Source organism: Sebastes umbrosus, unplaced genomic scaffold (genome assembly GCF_015220745.1).
Source record: "Sebastes umbrosus isolate fSebUmb1 unplaced genomic scaffold, fSebUmb1.pri scaffold_168_arrow_ctg1, whole genome shotgun sequence".
In the NCBI taxonomy this organism is placed as follows: Eukaryota; Metazoa; Chordata; class Actinopteri; order Perciformes; family Sebastidae; genus Sebastes; species Sebastes umbrosus.
Window position 1 is genome coordinate 32,501 of NW_023618482.1, and position 17,760 is coordinate 50,260.

General features: G+C 49.3%; 1 protein-coding gene across 1 annotated transcript in view; it reads left to right on the forward strand.

Moving 5' to 3' along the window:
- Nucleotides 1–10,974, forward strand: part of LOC119484353 (zinc finger E-box-binding homeobox 2-like) — a gene marked incomplete at its 5' end in the record, with an annotated part of 39,569 nt that extends 28,595 nt beyond the window's left edge. The window contains 4 exons of the mRNA XM_037763144.1: nt 915–1,026; nt 1,655–3,540; nt 4,504–4,684; nt 9,632–10,974. Coding sequence (XP_037619072.1) covers nt 915–1,026; nt 1,655–3,540; nt 4,504–4,684; nt 9,632–10,269 — 2,817 coding nt within the window. The remainder of the gene's footprint in view (nt 1–914; nt 1,027–1,654; nt 3,541–4,503; nt 4,685–9,631) is intronic.
- Nucleotides 10,975–17,760: the final 6,786 nt, after the last annotated feature.

Below are 17,760 nucleotides of genomic sequence, written 5' to 3' on the forward strand. Positions count from 1 at the left end.
TAGGAGCTGTAGGAACTAGGAACCGTAGGAACTGTAAAAACTGTAGGAGCTGTAGAAACTGTAGAAACTGTAGGAACTGTAGGAGCTGTAGGAACTAGGAACCGTAGGAACTGTAAAAACTGTAGGAGCTGTAGAAACTGTAGGAACTGTAGGAGCTGTAGGAACTGTAGAAACCTTAGGAACTGTAGGAACTAGGAACTGTAGGAACCGTTTGAACTCTAGGAACTTTAGGGACTGTAGGAACCGTAGGAACCGTAGAAACCGCAGAAAATGTAGGAACCGTAGAAACCGTAGGAACTAGGAACCGTAGGAACCGTAGGAACTGTAAAAACTGTAGGAGCTGTAGAAACTGTAGAAACTGTAGGAACTGTAGGAGCTGTACGAACTAGGAACCGTAGGAACTGTAAAAACTGTAGGAGCTGTAGAAACTGTAGAAACTGTAGGAACTGTAGGAGCTGTAGGAGCTGTAGAAACTGTAGAAACTGTAGGAACTGTAGGAGCTGTAGGAACTGTAGAAACCTTAGGAACTGTAGGAACTAGGAACTGTAGGAACCGTTTGAACTCTAGGAACTTTAGGGACTGTAGGAACCGTAGGAACCGTAGAAACTGCAGAAAATGTAGGAACCGTAGAAACCGTAGGAACTAGGAACCGTAGGAACCATAGGAACTGTAGGAACCGTAGGAACCGTAGGAACCGTAGGAACTATAGCCTGTGAACAGTCCGCCCTCTTTGATTCTCTGAACGTGCTGCAGATTAGAACAGTTGAAGGATCTTCGTGTCTCAGATCTGCTTCACTAAATACTATAAATACTATCAGAGTTCCCGTCAGCTTCTGTTCTCAGTCTGCTGTTATCTGCCTCCTCCCACTCGTCCTCCATCACATCATCACTCTGTTCTCTCTGTTTCTCTGCAGCCGCCGCCGCCGCTCAGTGAAGGAGCTGCAAACCGCAAGTTCAAGTGCAGCGAGTGTGGAAAAGCCTTCAAATACAAACATCACCTGAAGGAGCATCTTCGTATTCACAGCGGTGAGTCGTCCTCCCCCGAAGCTGACAGTGAATGCTGCTGCTGGATGACTCATGACCTGGTTCAGATCAAAGATCAACACTAAGAGAAGCTTCTCTCTGAATACGACTGATTTCATCTTTGACATCTTCCTCCACTGATCCATGAATGATTCACAGCTACACATTAACGTCAAGTCATTCTTCTAGAAGTCTCTGAGAGGCTGCCGGTGACGTATCGGCTCGCCCGGTCTGACTGACAGAAGCCAAGTCGACACATGTTTAGGAAAGGAAAAATATATATTTACATATTAGGGCTGTCAGTACATCAAAATATTTAATGGTGATTAATCTCACATGTTGTATCTGTTCATAATGAACCTTAAAGGGAGATTAGTCCAGTATTTAATCCTCTTATCAACATGGGAGTGGACAAATAAGCTGCTTTATGTAAATGTATATATATATTTATTATTGTAAATCAATGAACAACACAGATCAATGACAGATATTGATCCAGAAACCCTCACAGGTACTGCATTTAGCATTTAGCATTTAGCATTTAGCATACAGGTACAACAAGTAGAAAACCGCCCAATCTGCCAACAAGATGAAACTGTATTTATTGATCATATCTCTCGTTGTGTTGCAGGTGAAAAGCCGTACGAGTGCTCCAACTGCAAGAAGCGGTTCTCCCACTCCGGCTCCTATAGTTCCCACATCAGCAGCAAGAAATGCATCGGCCTGATCGCCATCAACGGACGAGTACGCAACGGAAACAACGGCAAGCCCGGCTCCTCCCCCAACTCCACGACCTCATCGCCTGGAAGCCCCGCCCTCGCTCAGCTCCGCCACAAACTGGAGAACGGGCGACCGCTCGGCCCTCCGGACCAGCAGGGTCAGCTTGACATCAAGGCCGAGCCGATGGACTTCAACGAGTACCGGCTGCTGATGGCCTCTCAGCACGGGTTCGGAGGATCAGGGGTCTACCTGAATGGCCGCGGTGGAAGCCCCCTGGGCATCCACAGCTCCTCCCAGAGCCCCCTTCAACACCTGGGAGGCATGGGACTGGACCTCCCCCTGCTGGGCTTCTCTGGTTCTCTGGGGAACAACCTGAGCGAGGTGCAGAAGGTGCTTCAGATTGTGGACAATACGGTGTGCAGGCAGAAGATGGACGGGAACCCGGAGGAGATCTCCAAGCTCAGGGCCTACATGAAGGAGCTGGGGGCCCAGATGGAGGAGCAGAGGCTTGCCCAGGCCGGCTTCCAGGTGGTGGGCCACGGCAGTCCCACAAAGAGCATCATTGACTACACGCTGGAGAAGGTCAACGAGGCCAAGAGTCTGATCGACGACTCCAAGAGGCAAGCGGACATCAAGACGGAGAAGTTGAACCACTCAGATCTCAGCGGTGAGGAGAAATGTCACGATGGCCAGAATCAGTTCCTGCCGTTCTGCTGCCAGTACTGCAAGGAGGCCTTCCCAGGGCCCATCCCTCTGCATCAACACGAGCGCTACCTGTGTAAAATGAACGAGGAGATCAAGGCAGTCCTGCAGCCGGCGGACAGCGGTCTACGCCGGGGGTCAGTACCCTCTGAGCTGACCAGTACTGAGCGGGCCACCAGCCCTATCAACCCCTTCAAGGACCACGTCTCAGTGCTCAAGGCCTACCTTGCCATGAACACTGAGCCCAACTCAGAGGAACTGCTCAAGATCTCCATCGCTGTCGGCCTTCCTCAAGAGTTCGTCAAGGAGTGGTTTTCTCAGTGGAAGAGCCAAAACGGCCACGGAGGCAGTCTGAGGAAGAAGTCGCCCCCCCCTGACCGCAGTGGAGCGGACGTCTTTAGCCGGTCACCGATGTCTCTTCCTACCGTAGATTTACACAGAGGCTTCACTAACGGCGACGCCACCCACAGACTCACGAAGGCCAACCAGTTTACAGCCAACAGGCAGACGACAGGAGACAAACCACTAGACCCCTTGGACCACTTGAGGAGCGACACTCCGTCGCCCCTCAACCTTTCTTCCACTTCCTCCAAAAACTCTCAGAGTAGCTCTTACACTCCGAACAGCTTAGCTTCTGAGGATGCTCACGGGGATATACCGCTGGATCTGTCGCTGCCCAAACACCTGGCCCAGAGGCTCCTGTCTGTGAGAGACAAGCGACCCAGGCACAACAGTTTTATCATCGATCGCAACGGCGAGGTGCTAGGACGAGACCATGTGTCCTCCGGACCCTTCGATCTGGTCAACATCAAGAAGGAGGTCCTGGGCCATGACGGCGGAGGGAGCACCAGTCCCCTCTTTGGGATCAATCCCTTCGCCGGTGGTCCCGTCTACACCTCTCTGCCACCTCACGGAGCATTTCCTCCGCCCACCTTCATGTCTCCGGCCCAGGCATCCATCCCGGGCCTCAGGCCCTACCCGGGCCTCGACCCCATGAGCTTCCTTCCCCACATGGGCTACACCTACGCCACCGGGGCAGCCACGTTCGCTGAAATGCAGCAGAGGAGAAAGTACCAACGGAAACCAGGTTTCCAGGTAAAACTATATGTTGTCCGTGATGCATTTCAAGTCCTCAAAGCTAAATGTCAAAACAGGTCATCTGACTTTACTGAGTGTTTCCTGATCTTAAAACCTCTATACCTCCCCGTCCCATCACGACCTCCCCGTCCCATCATGACCTCCCCAACACGACCTCCCCGTCCCATCACGACCTCCCCGTCCCATCACAACCTCCCCGTCCCATCACGACCTCCCCATCCCATCACGACCTCCCTGTCCCATCACGACGTACCATCACAACCTCCCCGTCCCATCACGACCTCCCCGTCCCATCACAACCTCCCCGTCCCATCACGACCTCCCCATCCCATCACGACCTCCCCATCCCATCACGACCTCCCTGTCCCATCACGACGTACCATCACAACCTCCCCGTCCCATCACGACCTCCTCGTCCCATCAAGACCTCCCCGTCCCAACACAACCTCCCCGTCCCATCACGACCTCTCCGTCCCACCACACCCTCTCCGTCCCATCACGACCTCCCCGTCCCACCACACCCTCTCCGTCCCACCACACCCTCTCCGTCCCATCACAACCTCCCCGTCCCATCACGACCTCCTCGTCCCATCACGACCTCCCCGTCCCAACACAACCTCCCCGTCCCAACACAACCTCCCCGTCCCATCACGACCTCGCCGTCCCATCACAACCTCCCCGTCCCATCACGACCTCCCCGTCCCAACACAACCTCCCCGTCCCACCACACCCTCCCCGTCCCACCACACCCTCTCCGTCCCACCACGACCTCCCCGTCTCATATGTCCCCCCTTTTTTCTGAGTTTCCCTGGATGAAGGGGACTTACCCAGGTTGGGCCTTTAAGCCCTGTCCAGACTTGGGATCATGTCGCGGGGGGGGGGGGGTGGATGGGACCAGAAGGTGTCTGGACAGGTGTGGGATTATCCGTGGTGTTGAGACGGTGTGTCTTTGTGTCTCAGGGGGAGCTGCTGGACGGGACGGCGGACTATCTGTCAGGCCTGGACGACCTGACAGACAGCGATTCGCTGCTGTCCAGGAAGAAGATGAAGAAGACTGAAAGTGGTATGTACGCGTGTGACTTGTGCGACAAAACATTCCAGAAGACCAGTTCCCTCCTAAGACACAAATATGAGCACACAGGTATATATAACGTTTGGACACTTCTTCTTCTTTTACCCCCCGATGCTTTGTGCCCTCTCCCTTCATCCCTCTCCTTTCATTCTCTCCTTTTTATCTTGATTTGCTCACATAGATCCTCCTCTAGTTCTACTGTTCCACTGTTCTACTGTTCTACTGTTCCTGTTCACCTCCTTTAACATGCTCCTTCCTTTACAGCGGGGGGGGGGTTAACATCAGCATCTCATTCAGACTGTCCTACTGATAGAGGAGGAGGAGGAGGAAAAGGAGGAGGAGAAGGAGGAGGAGGAGGAGGAGGAGGAGGTGTGCATGTGTGTGTGTGTGTGTGTGCTCTGCAGATCATACAGAAATATTAATGTCAGCAGAGAGACGATGATCCATTTATCCACATCTGATGTGGAAACAAACAGTAAACATCATCAATCCATAAATAATGAAGAATACTCTGTTCTTTATTGGTCAATCACGGCGTTCTAAGGTCGGTTATTTCTTTAAAACAGACCATTGCTACGTATAACAGACCGTTGCTACGTATAACGGACCGTTGCTACGTATAACAGACCGTTGCTAGGTATAACGGACCGTTGCTACATATAACGGACCGTTGCTAGGTATAACGGACCATTGCTAGGTATAACGGACCGTTGCTAGGCATAACGGACCGTTGCTACATATAACGGACCATTGCTACCTATAACGAACCACTGCTAGGTATAACGGACCGTTGCTACGTATAACAGACCGTTGCTAGGTATAACGGACCGTTGCTACGTATAACGGACCGTTGCTACGTATAACGGACCGCTGCTAGGTATAACGGACCGTTGCTACGTATAACGGACCGTTGCTATGTATAACGGACCGCTGCTAGGTATAACGGACCGTTGCTAAGTATAACGGACCGTTGCTACTTATAACGGACCGCTGCTACGTATAACGGACCGTTGCTAGGTATAACGGACCGTTGCTATGTATAACAGACCTTCGCTACGTACAACAGACTGTTGCTATGTATAACAGACCGTTGCTATGTATAACAGACCGTTGCTACGTATAACAGACCGTTGCTACGTATAACAGACTGTTGCTATGTATAACAGACCGTTCCTATCTATAACAGACCGTCGCTACATATAACAGACCGTTGCTATGTATAACAGACCGTTGCTAGGTATAACGGACTGTTGCTATGTATAACAGACCATTGCTAGGTATGACGGACTGTTGCTATGTATAACAGACCGTCACTACGTATAACAGACCGTTGCTGTGTATAACAGACCGTTGCTAGGTATAACGGACTGTTGCTAGGTATAACGGATCGTTGCTACGTATAACGGACCGTTGCTACGTATAACAGACCGCTGCTAGGTATAATGGACCGTTGCTATGTATAACGGACCGTTGCTACGTATAACGGACCGTTGCTAGGTATAACGGACCGTTGCTACGTATAACAGACCGTTGCTACGTATAACAGACCGTTGCTACGTATAAAAGACCGTTGCTACGTATAACGGACCGTTGCTACGTATAACAGACCGTTACTAGGTATAACGGACCGTTGCTAGGTATAACGGACCGTTGATATGTATAACAGACCATCGCTACGTATAACAGACCGTTGCTAGGTATAACAGACCGTTGATATGTATAACAGACCATTGCTAGGTATAACGGACTGTTGCTATGTATAACAGACCGTCGCTACGTATAACAGACCGTTGCTAGGTATAACGGACTGTTGCTAGGTATAATGGACTGTTGCTACATATAACAGACCATTGCTAGGTATAACGGACTGTTGCTATGTATAACAGACCGTCGTTACGTATAACAGACTGTTGCTAGGTATAACGGAGGGTTGCTATGTATAACAGACCGTTGCTAGGTATAACAGACCGTTGCTAGGTATAACGGACCGCTGCTATGTATAATGGACCGTTGCTACGTATAACAGACCGTTGCTATGTATAACAGACCGTTGATATGTATAACAGACCGTTGCTAGGTATAACGGACCGTTGCTACATATAACAGACCGTTGCTATGTATAACAGACCGTTGCTACGTATAACGGATCGTTGCTACGTATAACGGACCGTTGCTACGTATAACGGATCGTTGCTATGTATAACAAACCGTTGCTAGGTATAACGGACTGTTGCTATGTATAACAGACCGTTGCTATGTATAACAGACCGTCGCTACGTATAACAGACCGTTGCTATGTATAACAGACCGCTGCTATGTATAACAGACCGTTGCTATGTATAACAGACCGCCGCTACGTATAACAGACCGTTGCTATGTATAACAGACCGTCGCTACGTATAACAGACCGTTGCTAGGTATAACGGACTGTTGCTATGTATAACAGACCGTCGCTACGTATAACAGACCGTTGCTAGGTATAAAGGACAGTTGCTATGTATAACAGACCGTCGCTACGTATAACAGACCGTTGCTAGGTATAACGGACTGTTGCTATGTATAACAGAGGTATAACGGACTGTTGCTATGTATAACAGACCGTCGCTACGTATAACAGACCGTTGCTAGGTATAATGGACAGTTGCTATGTATAACAGACCGTTGCTAGGTATAACGGACCGTTGCTAGGTATAACGGACTGCTGCTATGTATAACGGACCGTTGCTACGTATAACAGACCGTTGCTACGTATAACAGACCGTTGATATGTATAACAGACCGTTGCTAGGTATAACGGACCGTTGATATGTATAACAGACCGTTGCTAGGTATAACGGACTGTTGCTAGGTATAACGGACCGTTGATATGTATAACAGACCGTTGCTATGTATAACAGACCATTGCTAGGTATAACGGACTGTTGCTATGTATAACAGACCGTCGTTACGTATAACAGACCGTTGCTAGGTATAACGGACGGTTGCTATGTATAACGGACTGTTGCTACGTATAACAGACCGTTGCTACGTATAACAGACCGTTGCTACGTATAAAAGACCGTTGCTACGTATAATGGACCGTTGCTACGTATAACGGACCGTTGCTAGGTATAACGGACTGTTGCAATGTATAACAGACCGTTGCTAGGTATAACTGACTGTTGCTATGTATAACAGACCGTTGCTATGGACACAGCTCTGATGTCGGACTCTGGAGGAGTGTTTTTGTGTCAGATTATTGATTTCTTCAGTAGCTGTGTAATAATCAGGATAATGAACAGCAAGCGGCTCATTGTTGTGAAATAAACCACAAATCTACTCGGTCTGTAGAATCAAACCACCGACTGATGCTTCACCTGGAGACGTTCTACCTTCACCTCTTTCACTCCGTTGCATCATCCCCCCGTCACTCAGATCAGGAATCCACCGTCTCGGTTATTTTTACACCGTGTGTGTGTGTGTGTGTGTGTGTGTGTGTGTGTGTGTGTGTGTGTGTTCCAGGTCTATTTGTGGCTACGATCTGCCTGCATGTGTGCTTGTGATGAGCTGTGCATGTACGTGCGTGTTTTTTCTGCATGTGTGTGTGTGTGTTGGCATTGTCGGGGTGAAGCCGTGTTGCGGTGCATGTGTGTGCGTGGGACGTGTGTTTGGACGCTGTTCAGCAGCCTGAAGCGTCCTGAGAAACTCGTAGTAAACCCACTAGTGTGTGTGTGTCTGTTAGTGTGTGTGTGTGTGTGTGTATGTATGTGTGTGTGTGTGTGTGTGTGTATGTGTGTGTTACGGCGGTGAAGGCTCCCTGCTCCTCCTCCTCCTCAGGTTTAAATCTGGCGCTGTGATGTCATCGCTGCCTCGCGGCGTCTCAAGCATCTCGTCTCGCTTCGCCGTTGCCGCGGCGACAGACGGACACAGAGAGTCTTATTCTGGTGGACGGGTTCAGTCTGAAGACACTTCTGGGAGTTTGAAGTCTGAGACGCTTTGCATGCTGGGAAATATCAATCATGTGTCCTCCGACAAAACATCAGCCAATCAGCGGAGAGATTAAAACCTGCGTTTATATGAAGTTTAACGACTTTATTTATAATGTTACTGCTAACGTTGTTTTATTATTATTCATTTTTTCTGCCCGTTGATCAGTTAATGTCAATAATATCAATATTTAACGTCAATTGTCGTTGATTCATCACATCTCACAGCAGTTCATGAAATATTCACTAAATTTAATCCCTTTGATTCATAGACACTAATTTACCTTTTGTTTTTATTGACGCTCAGCACGACTTTCAACAACGTATTTTTTCTGCGTTTTCCTACAAATGTCCAGCAACACATGACGCACATGTCAATTTTCACCCCAGTCTTCAAAATAAAACTACTTAGTTAGGTTTAAATGTGTTGGTTTGGGTTAAAATAACTTCAGAAATACAGAAGTTACAAATAAATCAACGTTGACCTCTTGCCTCACACGGGGCACCAATATAGTCTCCTGGTGAAAGTCTGATAGACCGACCCATCCACCCCGACCTCCTCGCTACACGCCGTTCACCGCTCTTTAGACTTTCTGCCCTGACTCGGCGCCCTGACTCGGTGTGCTGACTCGGCGCCCTGACTTGGCACCCTGACTCGGCGTGCTGACTCGGAGCCCTGACTCGGCGCGCTGACTCGGCGCCCTGACTGGGCGCCCTGACTCTGTGCGCTGACTCGCCGCCCTGACTCGGCGCCCTCACTCGGCGCGCTGACTCGGCGCGCTGACTCGGCGCGCTGACTCGGCGCCCTGACTGGGCGCCCTGACTGGGCGCCCTGACTCGGCGCCCTGACTCGGCACGCTGACTCGGCACGCTGACTCGGCGCCCTGACTCGGCACCCTGACTCGGCGTTCTGACTCGGGGCCCTGACTTGGTGCCCTGACTCGGCGTGCTGACTCGGCGCCCTGAATGGGCGCCCTGACTCTGTGCTCTGACTCGGCGCCCTGACTTGGCGTGCTGACTGTAGTTGTGCTCGTGTGTTGTGTCTCTGCAGGGAAGCGTCCTCACCAGTGTCAGATCTGTAAGAAGGCCTTCAAACACAAACACCATCTGATCGAACACTCGCGCCTCCACTCCGGAGAGAAACCGTACCAGTGTGACAAGTGTGGCAAACGCTTCTCTCACTCGGGATCGTACTCGCAGCACATGAACCACCGCTACTCCTACTGCAAGAGGGAGGCCGAGGAGCGCGAGGCGGCTGAGAGGGAGGCAAGGGACAAGGGAGGAGGAGGAGGAGGAAGAGGAGCCGCCGCCGCCGCTGCCGCCGGCCTTGAGCCCACCGAACTGCTGATGAGGAGGGCCTACCTGCAGGGACTCGGGCCGCTCGGATACTCGGACCCTGAGGACCAGCAGGAGGACGGCGGTGGCGGCGGCGGTACGATCCTGAGGGACAGCAGCGAGGAAGGAGGAGGACGGGAGGAGAAGGAAGTGGACGACAAAATGTTCGAGGAGGTGACAGATAGACGGGATGCAAGTTTCAGGGAAGTAGAGGAGGAAGAGGAGGAGGAGGAGGGCGACAGCAGGAGCCAGATGGACTCGACGAGGGACGACGAGGGCAAAGACACGACGCCGCTGATGGACGAGAGTTCACGAGAAGGGAAGACAGACGGCAGGTCGGACCAGGAGGACTGATCCTCAGAGACAAAGAGCTTTGAACATTTTAACATGCTGGCTTCAGTTTCAGACAACATGCTTTTATTTTGAAGGGACTGTACACAGATGATTGGGGGGGGGGGGATTTAAACTTTATTCCAAGTTTCCCTCCGACGATTATTTAAACATGTTTCAGCTGACCTGTGATCAGCTCGTCTCCACGGTAACAACAGGAACCAGTGACGTAGATTCATCAGGTTCTATCTGACTAATCTTTGACAACTTATCAACACGTCATTATTAACTAAAACATCTAACGAGGTTCTACATGTGAAACATTATGAAAGACTGAGAGTCAGTGTCTATTTAGAAACGCTTCTCCGATATTGTCCGAGTCTCTTTCCGACTGACTTCACTGAAGGATAGTTAACTATAGACATCCACAGATTTATACGCCCTCAGTTTATCTTTACAGCGCTGCCTTTGGCCACGTTAATAACAGAGAACGTTAATAACAGAGAACGTTAGGGTTCTGCAGGTAGAACCTGATGAGTCAAATGTCACTAAATGTTTGGTATAACGTTCAGATATGTGAAGTGGAACATTAGTGAAGTGGAACATGACGAGCTGTGAGTTCTCTAATAAAGAGAATATTAATAACCTTGAGGGGGGGGGGGGTGATTTGCGTACAGTCCCTAACGGAGAGGAACATGTTGATGCCAACATCCCGTCATGAAGCCGGGGGGGGGGGGGGGGGGGGGTAAGGGGGGGGGGGGGGGGGTGGGAGGGGATTGTTTAAAAATCCACATTATGCAAAAAAGCCGACTAAAATGGCGCAGTGAGAACGCTGCTGATGGTGATGAGGAACCCTGATCTGGTGATGAGGAACCCTGATCTGGTGATGAGGAACCCTGATCCGGTGATGAGGAACCCTGATCTGGTGATGAGGAACCCTGGTCCTGGTGATGAGGAACCCTGATCCGGTGATGAGGAACCCTGATCTGGTGATGAGGAACCCTGGTCCTGGTGATGAGGAACCCTGATCCGGTGATGAGGAACCCTGATCCGGTGATGAGGAACCCTTATCTGGTGATGAGGAACCCTGGTCCTGGTGATGACGGGACGTGAAGCTGTTTTTAATGTACAGTATTATAAAGGCCTAAAAGCTGTGTGGTGCTATCATGTTCTTAACTTCCTGTGTCCCGTCGTGTTCCAAACCCCACATCAGGAAATTGCACTCGACTCCCCGAATCACTACAAAATAAAATAAAAAAATGAATTTAAAAAAAAAAGAGGGAAAAAAGCCTGGAACACGCGGCGACTTCCTGTCAGTGTTATCGTCGTATTTCTGTCTCTTACTGTGACCTTTTTTACTTTTATCCTCTTGGATTCTTTTTGCCAATTAACCACACGACTTTGGGCCTCCTGATCGTTTCATTTCTTTATGTGAAGGAACATTTGAACCTGTGTGATTTTCAAAATAAAATGTTGATGTGAGTCTTAAAAAGGAGAAGGAGCGTTAAAATGAAGGGCTCCAGATATTAAAAGGATCATGTTTACTCTAGAGAAAGCCTTATATGCAAACCTTCAGCTGTTAAAGTGCCATCCCTGTCCAGTGTGTCCTCTTCATTCCTCTCTAGTAGATATAGGTAGACGACACTCTGAAGCCCGGGACACACCGGGGACGCCAGCAGCAGCGTGGCGGCTGCGTTACCTGTTGGTTTTTGATTTCAGCGTCCGTGTTAACAGGTTAGAGCAGCCACACTGCGTCTCAGCTGCGTCTCTTCTAGAGAGTCCATGTCTCGCCTATTTTTACCGCGAGCCGCGCATTTCACATCAACAACAGACAGTGAAGGTGATCTATTGACTGTATATTAAGATCATATCTACAGTTTACATGTCTCTATCTGTAGAATATGTTACAGAGATGAAACAAAAGGAAAGATTTATTTTTAAATCAACACCCTCAAGCATTTTTTCTGTGGACAGAATTCCCTTATTTGTTAACACAAGGCTTTTATTCTGAAATATGTGCTGGACAGTGTTGTAGAACATGCAGTGACTTGCAGAGCTCCATGAATGAATATAGTACGGGGTTTTAATGGTGGATTATTACTATTATTTACAAATTACCACACGTTTCTGAACCTTTCTCTGTCTAAAATAAATATAAATGATATTTATAATGAAATGAAACGGACATTATGAGGCAAACTCTATGTCTCATGCAGCCGCCACGCAGCCGCCACGCAGCCGCCACGCCCTCCTGACGATCCTGAGGTGTCCCGGCATTAGTTTACACGTTTGTGCAATTTTCTCTGTTTTCTGGATCCATGACAGTATTATTTTGTCAGTATTATTAACTTTTTTGTTTTTGTTGAGTTTTCCAACATAAATTTAATTTTTTTTATTATTTGAGAATTTACCATTTTATTTATGTGACTGATTTTATATTTCCTAATTGTATTTATTTCATACTGTAGTGTACAGTATTAGAGTTCCTCACTCATAGATCTATTTTAGTAGAATGGTTCTGACTATCGGAACAGAACCTTCTCTTTTCTCTTTTCTTTCTTTTCCTTTTGAACTTCTGCAAATTCTAAATTCATCTGTGAACTTCTGATGTAAAAACACTGTTTAAAAGAAATCCACTTTATTCATCCAGCGAGGAGACGAAGGACTGATGATGATGATGATGATGATGATGATGATGATGATGAAGATGATCTGAAGTATTATTGAAATGACCAACATGCTCGAATAAATGTAGCCAAATTAAATTTTAATAAAACTGTTATTCTTCCTGTATGTCTGTTTGATTCATTAACACACACACGCACACACACAAACTCACACACACGCACACACACACACACACACACACACACACACGCACACACACAGAGAGTCAGTGATGATGACGGCGAGGTCTGTTTTTAGCGTCCTCGTGTTGCCGCCACATTTCTCTTCACTCACATCATCACTCAGTTTGATGAAGACTCACAACAACAACAACATGTGACTCATCTTCTTCACCAGATATCTCCTCTATCTTCTCCTCTATCTTCTACCTCTATCTTCTACCTCTATCTTCTCCTCTATCTTCTCCTCTATCTTCTACCTCTATCTTCTCCTCTATCTTCTACCTCTATCTTCTACCTCTATCTTCTACCTCTATCTTCTCCTCTATCTTCTACCTCTATCTTCTACCTCTATCTTCTACCTCTATCTTCTCCTCTATCTTCTACCTCTATCTTCTACCTCTATCTTCTACCTCTATCTTCTCCTCTATCGTCTACCTCTATCTTCTACCTCTATCTTCTACCTCTATCTTCTCCTCTATCTTCTACCTCTATCTTCTACCTCTATCTTCTCCTCTATCGTCTACCTCTATCTTCTACCTCTATCGTCTACCTCTATCTTCTACCTCTATCTTCTCCTCTATCTTCTACCTCTATCTTCTACCTCTATCTTCTACCTCTATCTTCTCCTCTATCTTCTACCTTTATCTTCTCCTCTATCTTCTCCTCTATCTTCTACCTCTATCTTCTCCTCTATCTTCTCCTCTATCTTCTCCTCTTTCTTCTACCTCTATCTTCTACCTCTATCTTCTCCTCTATCTTCTCCTCTATCTTCTACCTCTATCTTCTCCTCTATCTTCTCCTCTATCTTCTACCTCTATCTTCTACCTCTATCTTCTACCTCTATCTTCTCCTCTATCTTCTCCTCTATCTTCTACCTCTATCTTCTACCTCTATCTTCTACCTCTATCTTCTCCTCTATCTTCTCCTCTCTCTTCTCCTCTCTTCCTTCTTTTAGTAACTCCTGTTTTGATTGAATGTTCTTCATTTTATAAAGATTATTAAGAGTCATCAGAAGCTGTTAGAACATCAGGATCAGAGCTGGAACACCCAGAGTCCCTCCAGAGTCCCTCCTGAGTCCCTCCAGAGTCCCTCCAGAGTCCCTCCTGAGTCCCTCCTGAGTCCCTACTGAGTCCCTCCAGAGTCCCTCCAGAGTCCATCCAGAGTCCCTCCTGAGTACCTCGAGAGTCCCTCCTGAGTCCCTCCGGAGTCCCTCCAGAGTCCCTCCAGAGTCCCTCCTGAGTCCCTCCGGAGTCCCTCCAGAGTCCCTCCAGAGTCCCTCCTGAGTCCCTCCAGAGTACCTCGAGAGTCCCTCCTGAGTCCCTCCAGAGTCCCTCCTGAGTCCCTCCTGAGACCCTCTAGAGTCCCCCCAGAGTACCTCGAGAGTGCCTCCTGGGTCCCTCCAGAGTCCCTCCTGAGTCCCTCCAGAGTCCCTCCAGAGTCCATCCAGAGTCCCTCCTGAGTACCTCGAGAGTCCCTCCTGAGTCCCTCCAGAGTCCCTCCTGAGTCCCTCCGGAGTCCCTCCAGAGTCCCTCCAGAGTCCCTCCTGAGTCCCTCCAGAGTACCTCGAGAGTCCCTCCTGAGTCCCTCCAGAGTCCCTCCTGAGTCCCTCCAGAGTCCCTCCTGAGTCCCTCCTGAGACCCTCTAGAGTCCCCCCAGAGTACCTCGAGAGTGCCTCCTGGGTCCCTCCAGAGTCCCTCCTGAGTCCCTCCTGAGACCCTCGAGAGTCCTTCCTGAGTCCCTCCAGAGTCCCTCCTGAGTCCCTCCAGAGTCCCTCCTGAGTCCCTCCTGAGACCCTCCAGAGTCCTTCCTGAGTCCCTCCTGAGTCCCTCCTGAGTCCCTCCTGAGTCCCTCCTGAGTCCCTCCTGAGACCCTCCAGAGTCCTTCCTGAGTCCCTCCAGAGTCCCTCCAGAGTCCTTCCTGAGTCCCTCCTGGGTCCCTCCAGAGTTCCTCCAGAGTCCCTCCAGAGACCCCCCAGAGTCCCTCCAGAGTGCCTCCAGAGTACCCCCAGAGTCCCTCCAGAATCCTCCAGAGTCCTTCCTGAGACCCTCCGGAGTCCCTCCAGAGTCCCTCCAGAGACCCCCCAGAGACCCTCCAGAGTCCCTCCAGAGTCCCTCCATCGTCCCTCCAGAGACCCCTAAGAGTCCCTCCAGAGACCCTCCAGAGACCCTCCAGAGACCTTCCAGAGACCCTCCAGAGACCTTCCAGAGTCCCTCCTGAGACCCTCCTGAGTCCTTCCTGAGTCCCTCCAGAGTCGCTCCAGAGACCCTATGGAGGGACTCCGGAGTCCCTCTAGAGTCGCTCCAGAGTCCCTCCAGAGTCCCTCCAGAGTCCCTCCAGAGACCCTCCAGAGTCCCTCCAGAGTCCCTCCTGGAACCCTCCAGAGTCCCTCCAAAATGTGGTTGGTCCCGCCTCTTTCAATCAGCCAGTCAGCTGTAGTCATGACCCGCCCTACGCTGCCTCTGATTGGCTGGTATGACCCGCCCTACGCTGCCTCTGATTGGTTAGTATGACCCGCTCTATGCTGCCTCTGATTGGCTGGTATGACCCGCCCTACGCTGCCTCTGATTGGTTAGTATGACCCGCTCTATGCTGCCTCTGATTGGTTAGTATGACCCGCTCTATGCTGCCTCTGATTGGCTGGTATGACCCGCCCTACGCTGCCTCTGATTGGCTGGTATGACCCGCCCTATGCTGCCTCTGATTGGTTAGTATGACCCGCTCTATGCTGCCTCTGATTGGCTGGTATGACCCGCCCTACGCTGCCTCTGATTGGTTAGTATGACCCGCCCTACGCTGCCTCTGATTGGTTAGTATGACCCGCCCTACGCTGCCTCTGATTGGTTAGTATGACCCGCCCTACGCTGCCTCTGATTGGTTAGTATGACCCGCCCTACGCTGCCTCTGATTGGTTAGTATGACCCGCCCTACGCTGCCTCTGATTGGTTAGTATGACCCGCCCTACGCTGCCTCTGATTGGTTAGTATGACCCGCTCTACGCTGCCTCTGATTGGTTAGTATGACCCGCTCTACGCTGCCTCTGATTGGTCAGGTTCAGGCAGGAGGAGTGTTATTGGTTAAACTTAGGTTAGTATATCATGGTGATCCAATCAGAAGCAGAGGAGGGTTCAATAATTAATTTAATTTAGATTAGTCTAGTTTAATAATTTGGGGTCGGTTAGATGACGTCATTATATGCCCCACTAGGCTCGGCTGAAAATGCAACGTGACGACGTAGTAGAGGCAACGTGATGACGTAGTAGGAAGCGTGACGACGTAGTAGAGGCAACGTGATGACGCAGTAGAGGCAACGTGATGACGTAGTAGGAAGCGTGACGACGTAGTAGAGGCAACGTGATGACGTAGTAGGAAGCGTGACGACGTAGTAGAGGCAACGTGCTGTTCGCGCCGGTCAGATGCAGGCAGAGGTGAGTGAATACATCCAGAGTAGAGAGGTAGAGCTATAGAGAGGTAGAGCTATAGAGAGGTAGAGCTATAGAGAGGTAGAGCTATAGAGAGGTAGAGCTATAGAGAGGTAGAGAGGTAGAGAGGTAGAGGTAGAGCTATAGAGAGGTAGAGAGGTAGAGCTATAGAGAGGTAGAGCTATAGAGAGGTAGAGAGGTAGAGAGAGGTAGAGAGGTAGAGAGGTAGAGAGGTAGAGAGGTAGAGGTAGAGAGGTAGAGCTATAGAGAGGTAGAGAGGTAGAGCTATAGAGAGGTAGAGCTATAGAGAGGTAGAGAGGTAGAGGTAGAGGTAGAGAGGTAGAGAGGTAGAGAGGTAGAGCTATAGAGAGGTAGAGCTATAGAGAGGTAGAGCTATAGAGAGGTAGAGAGGTAGAGGTAGAGGTAGAGAGGTAGAGAGGTAGAGAGGTAGAGCTATAGAGAGGTAGAGAGGTAGAGAGGTGAGTCCTGCTGATGATGATCTGATGGTGATGATGATGATGATGATGGTGATGATGATGGTGATGATGATGATGATGATGATGATGGTGATGATGATGATGATGATGATGATGATCGTTCAGGTCCTCTGAGGAACCGGGCTGCTGTTTGTTCCCCGCTGAGGACGCAGTTTACCGGGTTCACTCTCTGCACTCAGCCGGTACCGGTCCTCCGGTCCTCCGGTCCTCCCGGGAGACTGATAGACTGATACCGAGAGAGAGGAGAGCTAACAGCTAACAGAGCTAACAGCTAACAGAGCTAACAGCTAACAGAGCTAACAGCTAACAGAGCTAACAGCTAACAGAGCTAACAGAGCTAACAGCTAACAGAGCTAACAGCTAACAGAGCTAACAGCTAACAGAGCTAACAGCTAACAGCTAACAGCTAACAGAGCTAACAGCTAACAGTACTACAGTTAGGAGTACTTGTACATCAGCTGAGTACAGTTAGGAGTACTTGTACATCAGCTGAGTACAGTTAGGAGTACTTGTACATCAGCTGAGTACAGTTAGGAGTACTTGTACATCAGCTGAGTACAGTTAGGAGTACTTGTACATCAGCTGAGTACAGTTAGGAGTACTTGTACATCAGCTGAGTACAGTTAGGAGTACTTGTACATCAGCTGAGTACAGTTAGGAGTACTTGTACATCAGCTGAGTACAGTTTCAGTTCAGATGCCAACAACATTTCAACAAATGCTTCAAACTACATTAAATGTTAATATTAAA